Below are 18,019 nucleotides of genomic sequence, written 5' to 3' on the forward strand. Positions count from 1 at the left end.
GGTATTGAACCCGGGACAACTGGAGCTGTGAGACGGCAGTGCTAACCACTGTACCACGATTAAGGATCAGTGACACAGGGTCAGTGGGTTAGGGTCAGTGGGTTAGGGTCAGTGGGATTAAGGTCAGTGGCATTAGGGTCAGTGGGGTTAGGGTCAATGGGGGTTAGGGTCAATGGGGGTTAGCGTCAGAGGGATTAGGGTCAGTGGGGTTAGGGTCAGTGGGGTTAGGGTCAGTGCGGTTAGGGTCAGTGGGGGTCGGGTCAGTGGGTTAGGGTCAGTGGGATTAGAGTCAGTGGGATTAGGGTCAGTGGGTTAGGGTCAGTGGGATTAGGGTCAGTGGGGTTAGGGTCAGTGGGATTAGGGTCAGTGGGGTTAGGGTCAGTGCGGTTAGGGTCAGTGGGTTAGGGTCAGTGGGTTCGGGTCAGTGGGATTAGGGTCAGTGGGGTTAGGGTCAGTGGGATTAGGGTCAGTGGGGTTCGGGTCAGTGGAGTTAGGGTCAGTGGAGTTAGGGTCAGTGGGATTAGGGTCAGTGGGGTTAGGGTCAGTGGGATTAGGGTCAGTAAAATGAGGGTCAGTGGGGTACAGGTCAGTGGGGTTAGGGTCAGTGGGATTAGGGTCAGTGGGGTTAGGGTCAGTGGGTTAGGGTCAGTGGGGTTCGGGTTAATGGGGGTTAGGGTCAATGGGGATTAGCGTCAGAGAGATTAGGGTCAGTGGGATTAGGGTCAGTGGGGTTAGGGTCAGTGGGTTCGGGTCAGTAGGGTTAGGGTCAGTGGGGTTAGGGTCAGTGGGATTAAGGTCAGTGGGATTAGGGTCAGTGGGGTTAGGGTCAGTGGGGTTAGGGTCAGTGGGTTCGGTTCAGTGGGGTTAGGGTCAGTGGGGTTAGGGTCAGTGGGATTAGGGTCAGTGGGATTAGGGTCAGTAAGGTTAGGGTCAGTGGGATTAGGGTCAGTGGGATTAGGGTCAGTGGGGTTCAGGTCAGTGGAGATAGGGTCAGTGGGTTCGGTTCAGTGGGGTTAGGGTCAGTGGGGTTAGGGTCAGTGGGATTAGGGTCAGTGGGATTAGGGTCAGTAAGGTTAGGGTCAGTGGGGTTAGGGTCAGTGGGATTAGGGTCAGTGGGATTAGGGTCAGTGGGGTTCAGGTCAGTGGAGATAGGGTCAGTGGAGTTAGGGTCAGTGGGGTTAGGGTCAGTGGGATGAGGGTCAGTGGGATGAGGATCAGTGGGGTACGAGTCAGTGGGATGAGGGTCAGTGGGATGAGGGTCAGTGGGATGAGGGTCAGTGGGGTACGGGTCAGTGGGGTTAGGGTCAGTGGGATTAGGGTCAGTGTGATTAGGGTCAGTAAGGTTAGGGTCAGTGGGATGAGGGTCAGTGGGGTTAGGGTCAGTAGGGTTAGGGTCAGTAGGGTTAGGGTCAGTGGGGTTAGGGTCAGTGGGATTAGGGTCAGTGGGGTTAGGGTCAGTGGGTTAGGGTCAGTGGGGTTTGGGTCAGTAGGGTTAGGGTTAATGGGGGTTAGGGTCAATGGGGATTAGCGTCAGAGAGATTAGGGTCAGTGGGGTTAGGGTCAGTGGGATTAGGGTCAGTGGGGTTAGGGTCAGTGGGGTTAGGGTCAGTAAGGTTAGGGTCAGTGGGGTTAAGGTCAGTGAGGTTAGGGTCAGTGGGGTTAGGGTTAGTGTGATTAGGGTCAGTAAGGTTAGGGTCAGTGGGTTAGGGTCAGTGGGGTTAGGGTCAGTGGGTTAGGATCAGTGGGGTTAGGGTCAGTGGGTTAGGGTCAGTGGGATTAGGGTCAGTGGAGTTAGGGTCAGTGGGGTTAGGGTCAGTGGGGTTAGGGTCAGTGGGGTTCGGGTCAGAGGAGTTAGGGTCAGTGGGGTTAGGGTCACTGGGGGTTAGCGTCAGAGGGATTAGGGTCAGTGGGGTTAGGGTCAGTGGGTTAGGGTCAGTGGGTTCGGGTCAGTGGGATTAGGGTCAGTGGGGTTAGGGTCAGTGGGATTAGGGTCAGTGGGGTTCGGGTCAGTGGAGTTAGGGTCAGTGGAGTTAGGGTCAGTGGGGTTAGGGTCAGTGGGATTAGGGTCAGTAAAATGAGGGTCAGTGGGGTACAGGTCAGTGGGGTTAGGGTCAGTGGGATTAAGGTCAGTGGGGTTAGGGTCAGTGGGTTAGGGTCAGTGGGGTTCGGGTTAATGGGGGTTAGGGTCAATGGGGATTAGCGTCAGAGAGATTAGGGTCAGTGGGGTTAGGGTCAGTGGGTTCGGGTCAGTGGGATTAGGGTCAGTGGGGTTAGGGTCAGTGGGATTAGGGTCAGTGGGATTAGGGTCAGTGGGGTTCGGGTCAGTGGAGATAGGGTCAGTGGAGTTAGGGTCAGTGGGGTTAGGGTCAGTGGGATGAGGGTCAGTGGGATGAGGATCAGTGGGGTACGGGTCAGTGGGATGAGGGTCAGTGGGATGAGGGTCAGTGGGATGAGGGTCAGTGGGATACGGGTCAGTGGGGTTAGGGTCAGTGGGATTAGGGTCAGTGTGATTAGGGTCAGTAAGGTTAGGGTCAGTGGGTTAGGGTCAGTGGGGTTAGGGTCAGTGGGTTAGGGTCAGTGGGATTAGGGTCAGTGGGGTTAGGGTTAGTGTGATTAGGGTCAGTAAGGTTAGGGTCAGTGGGATGAGGGTCAGTGGGGTTAGGGTCAGTAGGGTTAGGGTCAGTGGGATTAGGGTCAGTAGGGTTAGGGTCAGTGGGGTTAGGGTCAGTGGGATTAGGGTCAGTGGGGTTAGGGTCAGTGGGTTAGGGTCAGTGGGGTTTGGGCCAGTAGGGTTAGGGTTAATGGGGGTTAGGGTCAATGGGGATTAGCGTCAGAGAGATTAGGGTCAGTGGGGTTAGGGTCAGTGGGATTAGGGTCAGTGGGGTTAGGGTCAGTGGGGTTAGGGTCAGTAAGGTTAGGGTCAGTGGGGTTAGGGTCAGTGAGGTTAGGGTCAGTGGGGTTAGGGTTAGTGTGATTAGGGTCAGTAAGGTTAGGGTCAGTGGGTTAGGGTCAGTGGGGTTAGGGTCAGTGGGTTAGGATCAGTGGGGTTAGGGTCAGTGGGTTAGGGTCAGTGGGATTAGGGTCAGTGGAGTTAGGGTCAGTGGGGTTAGGGTCAGTGGGGTTAGGGTCAGTGGGGTTAGGGTCAGTGGGGTTCGGGTCAGAGGAGTTAGGGTCAGTGGGGTTAGGGTCAGTGGGGGTTAGCGTCAGAGGGATTAGGGTCAGTGGGGTTAGGGTCAGTGGGGTTCGGGTCAGTGGGGTTAGGGTCAGTGGGTTAGGGTCAGTGGGGTTTGGGTCAGTAGGGTTAGGGTTAATGGGGGTTAGGGTCAATGGGGATTAGCGTCAGAGAGATTAGGGTCAGTGGGGTTAGGGTCAGTGGGATTAGGGTCAGTGGGGTTAGGGTCAGTGGGGTTAGGGTCAGTAAGGTTAGGGTCAGTGGGGTTAGGGTCAGTGGGGTACGGGTCAGTGGGATGAGGATCAGTGGGGTACGGGTCAGTGGGATGAGGGTCAGTGGGATGAGGGTCAGTGGGATGAGGGTCAGTGGGGTACGGGTCAGTGAGGTTAGGGTCAGTGGGGTTAGGGTTAGTGTGATTAGGGTCAGTAAGGTTAGGGTCAGTGGGTTAGGGTCAGTGGGGTTAGGGTCAGTGGGTTAGGATCAGTGGGGTTAGGGTCAGTGCGTTAGGGTCAGTGGGATTAGGGTCAGTGGAGTTAGGGTCAGTGGGGTTAGGGTCAGTGGGGTTAGGGTCAGTGGGGTTCGGGTCAGAGGAGTTAGGGTCAGTGGGGTTAGGGTCAGTGGGGGTTAGCGTCAGAGGGATTAGGGTCAGTGGGGTTAGGGTCAGTGGGGTTCGGGTCAGTGGGGTTAGGGTCAGTGGGTTTAGGGTCAGTGGGGTTAGGGTCAGTGGGATTAGGGTCCTTGGGATTAGGGTCAGTGGGGTTAGGGTCAGAAGGATTAGGGTCAGTGGGGTTAGGGTCAGTGGGGTAGGGTCAGTGGGTTAGGGTCAGTGGGATTAGGGTCAGTGGGGTTAGTGTCAGTGGGGTTAGGATCAGTGGAGTTAGGGTCAGTGGGTTAGGGTCAGTGGGATTAGGGTCAGTGGGGTTAGGGTCAATGGGATTAGGGTCAGTGGGGTTAGGGTCAGTGGGGTTAGGGTCAGAGGGGTTAGGGTCAGTGGGTTTAGGGTTAGTGGGGTTAGGGTCAGTGGGGTTAGGGTCAGTGGGATTAGGGTCAGTGGGATTAGGGTCAGTGGGGTTACGGTCAGTGGGGTTAGGGTCAGTCGGATTAGGGTCAGTGGGGTTAGGGTCAGTGGGTTAGGGTCAGTGGGTTAGGGTCAGTGGGATTAGGGTCAGTGGGGTTAGGATCAGTGGGGTTAGGGTCAGTGGGGTTAGGGTCAGTGGGTGAGGGTCAGTGGGGTTAGGGTCAGTGGGGTTAGGGTCAGTGGGGTTAGGGTCAGTGGGTTAGAGTCAGTGGGGTTAGGGTCAGTGGGTTAGGGTGAGTGGGGTTAGGGTCAGTGGGTTAGGGTGAGTGGGGTTAGGGTGAGTGGGGTTAGGGTGAGTGGGGTTAGGGTGAGTGGGGTTAGGGTCAGTGGGGTTAGGGTCAGTGGGGTTAGGGTCAGTGGGTTAGGGTGAGTGGGGTTAGGGTCAGTGGGATTAGGGTCAGTGGGATTAGGGTCAGTGGGGTTAGGATCAGTGGGGTTAGGGTCAGTGGGGTTAGGGTCAGTGGGGTTAGGGTCAGTGGGGTTAGGGTCAGTGGGGTTAGGGTGAGTGGGGTTAGGGTCAGTGGGGTTAGGGTCAGTGGGGTTAGGGTCAGTGGGATTAGGGTCAGTGGGGTTAGGGTCAGTGGGGTTAGGGTCAGTGGGGTTAGGGTCAGTGGGGTTAGGGTCAGTGGGGTTAGGGTCAGTGGGTTAGAGTCAGTGGGATTAGGGTCAGTGGGTTAGTGTCAGTGGGTTAGGGTCAGTGGGGTTAGGGTGAGTGGGGTTAGGGTCAGTGGGTTAGGGTCAGTGGGGTTAGGGTGAGTGGGGTTAGGGTGAGTGGGGTTAGGGTGAGTGGGGTTAGGGTGAGTGGGGTTAGGGTCAGTGGGGTTAGGGTCAGTGGGGTTAGGGTCAGTGGGGTTATGGTCAGTGGGGTTAGGGTCAGTGGGTTAGGGTCAGTGGGGTTAGGGTCAGTGGGATTAGGGTCAGTGGGGTTAGGGTCAGTAGGGTTAGGGTCAGTGGGGTTAGGGTCAGTGGGTTTAGGGTCAGTGGGTTAGGGTCAGTGGGGTTAGGGTCATTGGGATTAGGGTCAGTGGGTTTAGGGTCATTGGGTTTAGAGTCAGTGGGGTTAGGGTCAGTGGGATTAGGGTCAGTGGGGTTAGGGTCAATGGGATTAGGGTCAGTGGGGTTAGGGTCAGTGGGGTTAGGGTCAGTGGGTTAGGGTCAGTGGGGTTAGTGTCAGTGGGTTAGGGTCAGTGGGGTTAGGGTCAGTGGGTTTAGGGTCAGTGGGGTTAGGGTGAGTGGGGTTAGGGTCAGTGGGATTAGGGTCAGTGGGTTAGGGTCAGTGGGGTTAGGGTCAGTGGGGTTAGGGTCAGTGGGTTAGTGTCAGTGGGTTTAGGGTCATTGGGTTTAGAGTCAGTGGGGTTAGGGTCAGTGGGTTTAGGGTCAGTGGGGTTAGGGTGAGTGGGGTTAGGGTCAGTGGGATTAGGGTCAGTGGGTTAGGGTCAGTGGGGTTAGGGTCAGTGGGGTTAGGGTCAGTGGGTTAGTGTCAGTGGGTTAGGGTCAGTGGGGTTAGTGTCAGTGGGTTAGGGTCAGTGGGGTTAGGGTCAGTGGGGTTAGGGTCAGTGGGGTTAGGGTCAGTGGGTTAGTGTCAGTGGGTTAGGGTCAGTGGGGTTAGGGTGAGTGGGGTTAGGGTCAGTGGGGTTAGGGTCAGTGGGGTTAGGGTCAGTGGGGTTAGGGTGAGTGGGGTTAGGGTCAGTGTGTTAGTGTTAGCTCCCACAAGCATAAATTTAATTAATGTCAGGGAAGGAATGTTCAATGTTCACTGACAGGATTTGAATTAAACAGCGTCTTGTTCTTCTGCAACCTTTGGGACATCTTGGATTTGACAATTCACCTTGTGGGAATTAGTTGGAATGATTGTACAATGGAATCTGCTCAATAGCCTAGAGGAGGAGGGATCACAGCTGATTCACTGACGCCAAAAGCATCAAGATCAACGGCGAAGCAGCTGCCAAGTGCGGCACATACACATTTGCACATTGGAATGCTCTCAGTGTTTTGTGTTCATAACATGTGTTTAATATATATCTACATCTTCACTCATTCAGATAAACATACAGAAGATTCACATTCCCACACGCACACACATAACCTGCACATACATACAACATAACCCACATACATACCATATAACCCACACGTACATACCACATACCCACACGCACACCCCACATAACCTACGTGTACAGACCACATATCCACACACCACATAACCCATACACGCACCATATAACCACAGAAACACACGCAACCTACATACACACCACATAATCCACACGTACATATCACATAACTCACCCAAACACCACATAACCCACAGGTACACACCGCATAATCCACGCACACACACACCACATAACCTACACACGCACAACACATACACACATGCACACACCATATAACCCACGTACGCACCACACAATCACACGCACGCACCACATACCCACACACATGCACCACATAACCACACACACGCATCACATAACCACACACACATACTACACACCCATACGCACATACCATACACATCACATAACCCACGTGCCTATACCACATAACCCACAGGTACACACCACAGCCACACACATACCACACACCCACACAAACCACATAACCCACATGCACACACCACATAACCCACACCTACACAGCACATAGCCCACACGCACATACCACATGATGCACATGCGCACACCACATAACCCACACGTGCACACCACATGCCCACGCATGCACACCACATGCCCACACGCACACATTACATACCCATATACATCACTTATCCCATGTGGACCCACCACACACTGACACATATACCGCACATCTACACACACACACGACATAACCTACATGCACACACACCACCACACACACACTACATAATCCACACGCACACACCGCAAACCCATACACCTCACTTACTCATATGGACCCACCACACACACCGCGTACCCACACGCACACGCCACATAACCTACACATATCTATTACATACCCACATGCACACACCCACATGCACATATCACATCCCAAACACACACACACACATATCCCATGCACGTGTGCACATGCTCATACTCACACATATCAGACATGCATATGCGTGTGAGAATGCACAGGCAACATTTTGTACGTCCTTTAATGCATCACTTTCCACAGATTGCCTTTGTGACAGTGCCAAGTCTCAGAGGATCCAATCTGTGGTGAAATACGCATTATTATTATGCAAGGCCCCAATTCCTAGAAAATCATCAAAAGAGTTTCTCTGTCTCTCCTTTCTGTTTTCACTGTAATGTTTCTGTGTCTCTCTGAAAACTGGGCCCAGGGGAGAAATTCACACCATAGATTAAAAAAAATAAGAGGAACCAACACAGAGGCAGAAAACCACCTCTTGCTCGATAATGGTAAGACCAATGGAAACAACCAGCAGGGGGCAGCACTCACGTCCCATTTGCTCCCGACCTCCACATAAGCGCAGACAGGGTGGAAGGCTCCCGTGCCACAGCTGTACAGGTGAGTTCTGTTGAAGGGATGCAACACCTTGATGAAGTTGGCGCATTCTGCCTGCAACAGGAATAGGAAGACAGGCGTCAGTTGGAGGCAGAGGCATTGCAAACCAAACTCCAGTCCCAATGGGCTGAACCCATAAGGACGTAATCATGAACATTGGTGGTAGGTCAAACGGAACCTTGAGCCTCCTCCGCCATTCGACAAGATCATAGCGGGAACTTGTCGATCAACTCCGCGTTCCTTTTTTAAAAAAAAACATTTTATTAAGGCATTTCTGATTTTCTAACAACAATTTCAAATGTAAACATGACTCAATAAATAACCTCCCCCCCCCCCAACCACACCCAGCCAACATGGCTGACACACACTGTTCCCCAGTCCCTCCTCCTCCTCTCGCTGATCCCGCCTAAAGTATCTCCCCCCCCTAACCCCCCTCCCTCCCCAAACCCCCCCCCCCCCCCCCCCCCCCCGGGCCCTTATTGTATCTGCTAGCAGTTTAATTTTCACCGAAGAAGTCGAAAAAAGTTTGCCACCCCCTACCGAACCCTAACGTTGACCCTCTCAGGGCGAACTTGATTTTCTCAAGCCTGAGAAACCCGGCCATGTCACTAACCCAAACCCCCGATTTCGGGGGCTGCGGGTCCCTCCACGCCAATAAGATCTGTCTGCGGGCTACCAGGGAGGCACAGGCTAACACGTCAGCCTCTCTCACCCCCTGCACTCCCGGGTCTTCCGACACTCCAAAAACGCCACCTCTGGACTCGGTGCCACCCTTGTTTTTAGTACCGTGGACATGACGTCTGCAAACCCTGCCAGAATCCCCTATGCTTCGGACATGCCCAAAACATTTGGACATGGTTTACAGGCCCTCCCGCACATCACCTATCCCTGTCCTCGATCCCTTCAAAAAGCCTGCTGACCCGGGCCACAACTCCACTTTCCTGTCTTACCCCTCATCCCTTTTTTAAAAAAAATGTTTTTATTACAAACATGTATCAAAACAGGTTACAACACATAAACACCCCGGGAATCAATCATACAGTCCGTACAAATGTTTTACCCTTTTTCACCCCCCTCCCACATTATGACGAACAGCTCCTCAAACACGGTCACAAACATGCCCCACCTTTTCTCAAACCCCTTTTCTCAAACCCCCTCTGTGGAGCCTTTAACGATCCCACATTCCTTTATTGTGCCCAAAGATCTATCAAACTTATTCCTGAGTAATACTGCACAGAAGGAGGCCATTTAGCTCATTATGCCTGGACCAATGCTTTGAAGGAACCTATCCAATGAGTCGCACTCCCCTGCTCTTTCCCCATAGGCTGACGTCCTTCCCCTTCAGCTTACACCCCGAATTAGCTTTTGAAAAGTACCAATCAGCCTGCTTCCACCATTATTTACAGCAACAGACACCTCCCCGATCCTAACAGCTCTCCGAGTAACCAAAGCTCTTCTCATCTCCCCCGCTGGCCCTTTGGCCGACTATTTTACATCTGTAACAACTGGTTACCAACCCTCCGGCCAGTGAAAACAGGTTGAAAAAATAAACAGCAAGAGTTTCCATTTGGTTCCTGGAATATTTGATGAAGATAAGATTGCCCCGGGATTCTGTTGTATCACACGACTCAAACAGATGAATTGAAGTTTAGTTAGAAGCAGCCCATTGTTGGGAACGTCTCACACGCAACTGAGGCCTGAACAGCACTGAATCTGTTTCAGTGACAAGAGTATGCATGTTGGTGCTATTCAGGCCCGAGAATTTATTTTCGCCCCAATCTTAGCCACGTTACAGGAGGGAGAGTGTGTCAGGAGCTACTGTTCCTGCACTTTCAATGACGGTTTTAATCCTACTCTATACTTTGTTCCAATTTCCAATTCTCTTCCCGCACCGAGTGGTGCATTAAGGCAGACTTTCATTGCTGACCATTCCCAGAACAGGTTGCTAGGCTGTGCCAGGCGGTTATATCTTGAGGGGGGCGCCACTCCACATCAAGCGTGGCTAACCAGGCGGCTCTCTCACTCTTACCGCCAGCCTTTGGTGTGTTTGGAAGGATTGGCAGATTGACGCACTCAGCCTGTTTGGCCGCGTTAGGAACACACCTTCCTCGGCCAGCGCGTCCTGGAGTGGGAATCGAACTGGGAGCTTCTGGCTCAGAGGCAGGAGCGCTACCCACTACACCACAAGACCTCCTCCGCACTTCGCTAGAGCTGGGGCGGCTTGCCTTTGCAAGTCACAATCCGGTTTTGTGATGGAACACTTCCTGCTTGCCACGACGGGCATTCGGGAAGCTCAGCAGCAGTTTGCCTAATCGGCAAATCACCCACCAACATAAACATCCAATCCCACCCTCCCGCCACTGGTTCATTATTGCTGCACCGGCCAAATCTCCTTCAAAAGCTCCTCTAAAATCTGCGACCTCGACCCACAAGGGGACAAAGGCATGGGAACACCACCCTGTCTGAGTTACACACCACCACCGTTCCTTCACTGCCGCTGGCTCAAAGTCCTGGAACTCCCTCCCGAACAGCACTGTGGGTGTACCTACGCCACATGGACTGTAGCGATTCAAGAAGCCAGCTCAGCCCCCACCTTCTCAGGGATGATTAGGGATGGATAATAAATGCTGGCCTAGCCAGCAAAACCTACATTTTGGTCAAAAGTAAAATAATTCCAAAGCTTTTTCTTTTGTGTTTATTACAAACCAATGATTAAGCTTTTTCCCAGGGTGGAAGAGTCAATTACTAGGGGGCATTGGTTTAAGGTGCGAGGGGCAAGGTTTAAAGGAGATGTACGAGGCAAGTTTTTTTTACACAGAGGGTGGTAGGAGCTTGGAAATTGTTGCCGGAGAGGTGGTGGAAGCAGATACGATAGTGACTTTTGAAGGGGCATCTTGACAAACATGAATAGGATGGGAATAGAGGTCCCGGAAGAGGAGGGGTTTAAGTTCAGATGGCAGCATGGTCGGATCGGTGCAGGTTTGGAGGGCCGAAGGGCCTGTTCCTGTGCTGAACTTCTCTTTGTCCTTTGATGTCCAAAAAAAGCTTGTGTACCCTGAGTTTTCTTCAAATACTATAGCTCACTTCTTTCTCCCCCTCATGTGCACACACAAATGGCTAATGGACTTACAGTGTGTACACTAAACATCCCGATGTAATTCAGTAAGAAAGGGTTAATAACCAAAAACACTTTTTTTCCAGTTCTCATGGGGGAAAGAATGGTTGGAATCTGGGAACCTGATCCCCAAAACACATAAAAATCCAGGAATTCCGTGCGATATAAACGGAATTTCACTGAAGTCAGCCAGAAGTCCCATTGATAATCATCATTACACGGTTTCAAAGTGTTACTGAAGTCAGTGAGTTAATGTGCTGAGTACACTGTTAGAATTGAAATTCAACCCGCGCAAGCTCCACGTCTGACCACGTCACCACTCACAACATATGCTGGAATTATATTTTTGGGAGTTTTGCAGTCGTTATGGGCGAGCGATGTTAACATCGGGGAATCGGGAGGGAAAGGACGAGGGGACTCGGAGATCGATTGAGCTGTTCTCCTCTGCGGATTTCAAAATACTTTACAGTCCAATATTTATATGAGTCAGTGAGGTTTCTCTCTCTCTCCACCACAGGACAATCAGACCAGCAGTGATATTTACTGTTGCCGAGTGCATGTGTGGCAGGTTGGGGTTGTATTCCCCACATTTAAGTCTTTGGCCAACCCCCTGGAGCCCATCTTGAGGGCTCAATGTAAAGGGCCTCATTTTTCTCTCTCCCCATAGGCTGTCTGGCCGACGGGTCGTTCCCAATATTTTGTTTTTGCCGCCGTTTCGTTTGGCTCGGCGAATTTGTGTCCAGGTCCAGAGACACTTTCAGTTTTTGGTTGGATGCTGTCTGAGTTTGATGCTTTTGTTCTGTTGAAAATACGCTTCCCATGATACCAATATGGCGACAGAGGGAGATGAAGAGGAGCTGAAAAGCTCGTATGGAATGTAAACACCCGGCGGACACCAAAGGGGCTGAATGGCCTGTGAGTAATTTTAACTGACATGGCTGGGTAGAAATCCTATGGGATTGAATCATGGAATTTACAGTGCAGAAGGAGGCCATTCGGCGCATCGAGTCAGCAGCGCCGGCCCTAGGGTTGCTGGCGCCCCGGGCAAGCTGAACTTCGGCGCCCTTCCGGGGGAGGGGGGCGGCCGGGGGGGGCCGGGCCGAGGGGGGGCGGGGCCGAGGGGGGCCGAGCCCGAGGCGGGGGGGGGGGCCGAGCCCGAGGCGGGGGGGGGCCGAGCCCGAGGCGGGGGGGGGGGGGCCGAGCCCGAGGCGGGGGGGGGCCGAGCCCGAGGCGGGGGGGCCGAGCCCGAGGCGGGGGGGGGGGGGGGGTCGAGCCTGAGGCGGGCGGGGGGGGGGCGAGCCCGAGGCGGGGGGGGGGGCGGGGGGGGGGGGGCGGCGGGCCCGAGGCGGGGGGGGGCCGAGGCGGAGGCAGGGTGGGCGGGCCCGAGGCGGGGTGGGCGGGGCCCGAGGCGGGGTGGGCGGGCCCGGGGCAAGGTGGGTGGGCCCGAGGCGAGCCGGAGGCCCTGCGGGAGGGCGGCCACCGCGCATGCGCATTTGGCACCGGCCCAACTACGCATGCGCGGGACCCGAGTCTGGCGCCCCCTAGCACATGGCGCCCCGGGCGACTGCCCGAGTTGCCGGTGCCTTGGGCCGGCCCTGCGAGTCAGCACCGGCCCTTGGAAAGAGCACCCTATTTAAGCCCTCACCTCACCCTATCCCCGTAACCCCACCTCACCTATTTGGACACTAGGGGGCAATTTATCATGGCCAATCCACCTAACCTGCACATCTTTGGACTGTGGGACGAAACCCACAAAGTGCAGACTCCGCGTAGACAGTGACCCAAGCCTGGTGCTGTGAGGCAACAGTGCTAACCACTGTGCTACCGTGCCGCCCCCAAAATTCAAATTTGGCCACCTGTCATGGTGGGATTCGAACCCAGAAACCTGGGTTTCTGGATTATTGGTCCAGTGACAATGCCACTACTCCACCACCTCCCATGTGGCGGGAGCGCTGGCTGTACACCCAGTTCAATTTTACTCTTCAATAGTTCACTGACACGACAGCTACACCTGCAGCATCAGCCTGGAGTCTCCAGCAATTGAAAATCATCTCCAGGATGTTGCAGTGTATAACCCTAGAAAAAAATCATTGCGGTATTAAAAAAGGGATTTTTATTTTGTTCAGTCATTTTCTTTGAACATTACTCCTTACCAGATGTCAGATATTGAAAGTGGGATGGGGGGTGGGCAGGGTGGGGGATCTGAATGGTTGACAGCAAGCATCATTATGGGGGGGGGGGGGGGTGGGGGGGCACGGTGGCATAGTGGTTAGCACCGCTGCCTCACAGCGCCAGGGACCAGGGGCGGGATTCTCCGACCCCACGCAGGGTCGGAGAATTGGCGGGAAGCGGCGTGATTTCCGCTCCCGCAGGTCTCCTAATTCTCCCGCCGGTAAAAACCGGCGTTGTGCAAATCCCGCCGGCAGCCTGTGAAAACAGCTGGCGCCGGCGGGATTTCATTTTTTTAAAACTCACCTTTAAATCTCCGGCCCGGATGGGCCGAAGTCCCGCCGCTGGGAGGCCTTCTCCCGCCGCCGAGGTGTACACCACCTCAGAAACGGCGGACTCAGCGGCGCGAGCGGGCCCCCGGGGTCCTGGGGGGGGCGGGGGGCGATCGGACCCAGGGGGGTGCCCCCACGGAAGCCTGGCCCGCGATCAGGGCCCCCCGCTCACTCCGCGGGGCAGTGCCGTGGGGGCACTCTTTCTCCTTCCGCTCCGCCACGGCCTCCGCCATGGCGGACGCGGAGGAGAACCCCGCATCGCGCATGCGCCGGCAGTGAGGTCAGCGGCCAGCTGCCGCTGACGTCACTGCCGGCGCATGCGCCGACCGCCGAAAGCCTTTCGGCCAGCCCCGCTACCGACTGCGCCGGGTGTTTGCGCCAGTCTACCGGTGCAAACTGCTCCGGCGCGGGGCTGGCCCCCAAAGGTGGGGAGAATTCCCCACCTTTGGAGGAGGCGCGACCCCTGAGTGGTTGGCGCCACTCCCCTACGCCGGCACCCTCCGTCACGCCGGGTAGGGGAGAATCCCGCCCCAGGGTTCGATTCCTGACTTGGGTCACTGTCTGCGCGGAGTCTGCATGTTCGCCCCGTGTGTGCGTGGGTTTCCTCCGGGTGCTCCGGTTTCCTCCCGCAGTCCAAAGATGTGCAGGTTAGGTGGATTGGCCATGATCAGTTGCCCCTTAGTGTCCAAGGTGGGGATATGGGGAGAGGGCGGGGGAGTGGACCTGGGTAAGCTGCTCTTTCGGGGTTCGGTGCAGACTCGACGGGCTGAGTGGCCTCGTTCTGCAATCTGGAGATTCCATGCTTTCCAATTGGGTTTGGGAAGGCAGTCCATCACAAGAATGGATGGGTCAGCCGATTAATGGCTGGAGAGTGGTGGGCAGGTCATGTGATGAAACTCTCAGGGGCCATGCTCAATCAGAGTTGGCAATACCGTTGACATCAATGGAGAATAAGATTCCAGCTGATTTACGACTGGCAAATTTAGGTTATAATCGCTCTCCACTGACTAATTTTAGGTAATCTCAGTACACTCTGCTCCGAAACTGCCAGATTCCCGCTGGAAACACCATCGATGCGGGGATTGACTGAGAGGCCAGTTTATAGTCAGGAAATAAATGCAATACCCAAGGAAGACGCATAATTTACAACAGAGTCAACCTTCCCAAATAGATGTATCCCACATGCGATACATCACAAAATAAGCCCATATAGGAAGTGCATGAAGTAAAGTTATTTCCGAAAGCTTTCTCCATGAATGGAAATCTTTGATACTTTGCACTTGGACCATGAGGTTGTTTTGGTGAAAAGCAGGATGTTGGCATATTTCTGGAAACGGTCCAATGGCCAATTGTTATTGGAGGTCTTTGTAGAAGCTATAGAGCTCCTTCAGGCAGGTTCAACCCTCAGGAACGAATGCTTGGCTTCACCTTCTTCTGGCACGTATTCCTTGGAATGTGAACGCGCCCCCAACGCAGTTCCTCGCCTGCCTGAAACTGTGTTTTCTTCAAAAAACATGAATAGAAACTGGCAAACGTGCCATCGGGTCAGTGGTAAGAATGGGGATCTCGCTACCGCAAGCAGCTGAGGAGATCAGCATCGATACATTTATGGGGAAAGCAGTCAATTACACAAGGGGTGGGATTCTCCGACCCCCCGCCGGACCGGAGAAACGCAGAGGGGCGGCGTGAATCCCCCCCCCCCCCCCCGACGCCAGCTGCCGGATTCTCCGGTGCCAGTTTTTCGGCGGGGGCAGGAATCGTGCCACGCCGGTCGGGGGCCGTTGGCAGCCCCCCACCCCCACCCCCCCGGCGATTCTCCACCCCGCGATGGGCCGTGTGGCCGCCCGTTTTCGGCCAGTCACGCCGGCGTATATTACACCAGGTCCATACCAGCGGGACCTGACTCTGTGGGCGGTGCGGAGTCCTCGAGAGGGCGCGGGGGGGATCTGGCTCCGGGGGGGCCCCCACAGTCGCCTGGCCCGCAATTGGGGCCCACCTATCCGCGGGTGGGCCTGTGCCATGGGGGCACTCTTTCCCTCCATGCCGGCTGGAGAAGAACGCATGCACTGGGATGACGCCAGTACACACTGGCACTCCCGCGCATGCGCCAACTCGCGGCAGCTGGCGGAGGCCCTTCACTGCCAGCTGGCATGGCGCCAATCCCGCCGGCGTCGGCCTAGCCCCTGAAGGTGCGGAGGATTCCACACCTTCCGGTCGGCCCGACGCTGGAGTGGTTCACGCCACTCCTCGGCGCCGGAACTGCCCGCCCCGCTGGATAGCGGAGAATCCCAGCCCAAGGGCTTACAGAATAGCAAGGCCAGCATTTGTTACCCACCCCTAACTGCCCTTGAACCCAGTGGCTTGCTAGGCCATTCCAGAGGGCATTTTAGAGTCATTGAAGAGTCAATCCCATTGCTGTGGGTCTGGAGTCACATGTAGGCCAGACCGTGAAAGGGCGGCAGATTTCCTTCCCTTGAAGGAAACCAGTTGTGTTTTTACAACATTCAACGATAGTTATCGTGGTCACCATTACTGAGAATAGCTCTCAATTCTAGGTTCTATCTTACCGTTAAAATAATTTTAACTCCACTAGCTGCCGTGGCAGGATTTGAACCCGTGACCCCAGAGCCCTGGGAGTTGTATTACTAGTCGAGTGACAGTACCACTATTCCACCATCCGGCCCCCAAGTAGGATGCAAGGAGGCTTGAATGGAACCGAAAGACCACTATAGAGCAGTCAGGTGATTGTTTTTTTGGCTGGATATTCTGTGTAATTCCATGCACAAAGTTGCCATCGGTCACCACTCTTAACCTTGTTTCTGTTCAGTTGCATCAGAGCATCGAGGATATCGGCCACGAGTGACATGTTGAGATGAGGTTAAGTGTTGTTCGGTAGGGACAGATACTTTCAAAAGTCAATGGATGTTAGCTCACACCTCAGGTTCTTGAGCACCATTGGCTGGTATAAAGGCCTCGCCTGCCATCAGATCACCTTGCAGATTTGCTTGTGTGGATGTGGGCACAATGAGTGCTGTATTTCCAGTAAGTGGGCCTTCTACCATTGATGCAAAGACATCATAAGACCGTGAGACATAGGAGCAGAATTAGGCCATTCAGCTCATCGAGTCTGTTCCGCCATTCGATGGTGGCTGATATTTTTCTTATCCCCATTCACCTGCCTTCTGCCCCTAACCCCTTATTAATCAAGAACCCTATCTATCTCTGTCTTAAAGACACTCAGTGATTTGGCCTCCTCAACCTCTGGCTGAAGAAATTCCACCACATCTGTTGAAACCCTCACGAGACCTCATGAGGAGGGACTCATTAGCCTCCCCATGAGCCTCGCGGGCAGTTTGGTAGCACAGTGGTTAGCACTATGGCTTCACCGCGTCAGGGTCCCAGGTTCGATTCCCGGCTTGGGTCACTGTCTGTGCGGAGTCTGCACGTTCTCCCGTATCTGCGTGAGTTTCCTCTGGGTGTTTCGGTTTCCTCCCACAAGTCCCGAAAGACATGCGGTTAGATAATTTGGGCATTCTGAATTCTCTCCCAATGGACCCGAACAGGCGCCGGAATGTGGTGATTAGGGGATTTTCAAAATATCCTCCATTGCAGTGTGAGCCAACTTGTGAGGTAATTGATTAGACATAAAAGCCGGCCCGGATAGGAGCCTCGGAGAAAGGTCCCGGCTGGGACCTGGATTGTGATCTGTAAATAGTTTACTTTCACAAGAAATCGTACCTGACTCTTCTGTGACCAGTAAATCATCTCAGTTTTAAAGGATCATCCCTTCAGTGTCAGGCTGTGCCATCGGGTTCAAGTCACTCCTACTAGTGGAAACATCTTCTCCACGTCCGCTCTATCTCGGCCTCTCAGTATTCTGCAAGTTGCAACATAAAAGCAAGATGGTGCTGGTGTGTGGTGACTCTCTACGAGGTCGCTCACACAGATCCTCTTCCTACATCTCTGCTAGCCATACTAACCTTTTAAAGCTGAACTCGAACACACCTTTCTCTTTTATGTTCCCTTGCAGGTCTGAAGATCCTCCGAGGTCCGTGGGCTGGCCCAGATACTCCAGAGAAAGCATCTGGCTGCATCGCAGCCTGCTTTTGGTAACTGCCCAGCCCAAGATCGTACAAAACTACAGAGAACTGCCCAGTTCATCACATGAACCCGCCTCCCATCCATTGACTCTGTCTACTCTTCCCGCTGCCTTGGGAAAGATTATAATCAAAGACCCCTCCCACCCGGCCTACTCACTCTTCCAACTTCTCCCAACGGGCGGGAGATACAAAAGTCTGAGAACACGCACGCACAGATTCAAAAACAGCTTCTTCCCCACTATTACCAGACTCCTGACTTATCCTTGTACGAACTGATCTGATCTCTTCCCACATCTTCTCCACAGATACTCCGTATGATTCACCCAATGCCTGTGTCCATGTATTTACATTGTGTATTTAAGGATGCCCTATGTTTTTTTTTTCATGTATGGAATGATCTGTCTGGACCGTACGCAGAACAATACTTTTCACTGTACTTCAGTGCATGGGACAATAAATTAAATCCAATCCAAATAAGATCCCTCCTCGTCATTTATTGAGATATTGGGATATTATTACTCCGATCTCTGCTGAGACAGTAAGAGAGAT

General features: G+C 53.9%; 1 protein-coding gene across 9 annotated transcripts in view; it reads right to left on the minus strand.

The window, feature by feature from the left end:
* The window catches only part of LOC119973830 (semaphorin-3A-like), a 412,512-nt gene that overhangs the window by 60,304 nt on the left and 334,189 nt on the right, over positions 1–18,019 (minus strand). For all 9 annotated transcript variants that reach the window (XM_038812287.1, XM_038812294.1, XM_038812290.1 and 6 more), the window contains one exon: positions 7,689–7,808. In XM_038812287.1, coding sequence (XP_038668215.1) covers positions 7,689–7,808 — 120 coding nt within the window. The remainder of the gene's footprint in view (positions 1–7,688; positions 7,809–18,019) is intronic.

Source organism: Scyliorhinus canicula, chromosome 11, assembly GCF_902713615.1.
Source record: "Scyliorhinus canicula chromosome 11, sScyCan1.1, whole genome shotgun sequence".
In the NCBI taxonomy this organism is placed as follows: domain Eukaryota; kingdom Metazoa; phylum Chordata; class Chondrichthyes; order Carcharhiniformes; family Scyliorhinidae; genus Scyliorhinus; species Scyliorhinus canicula.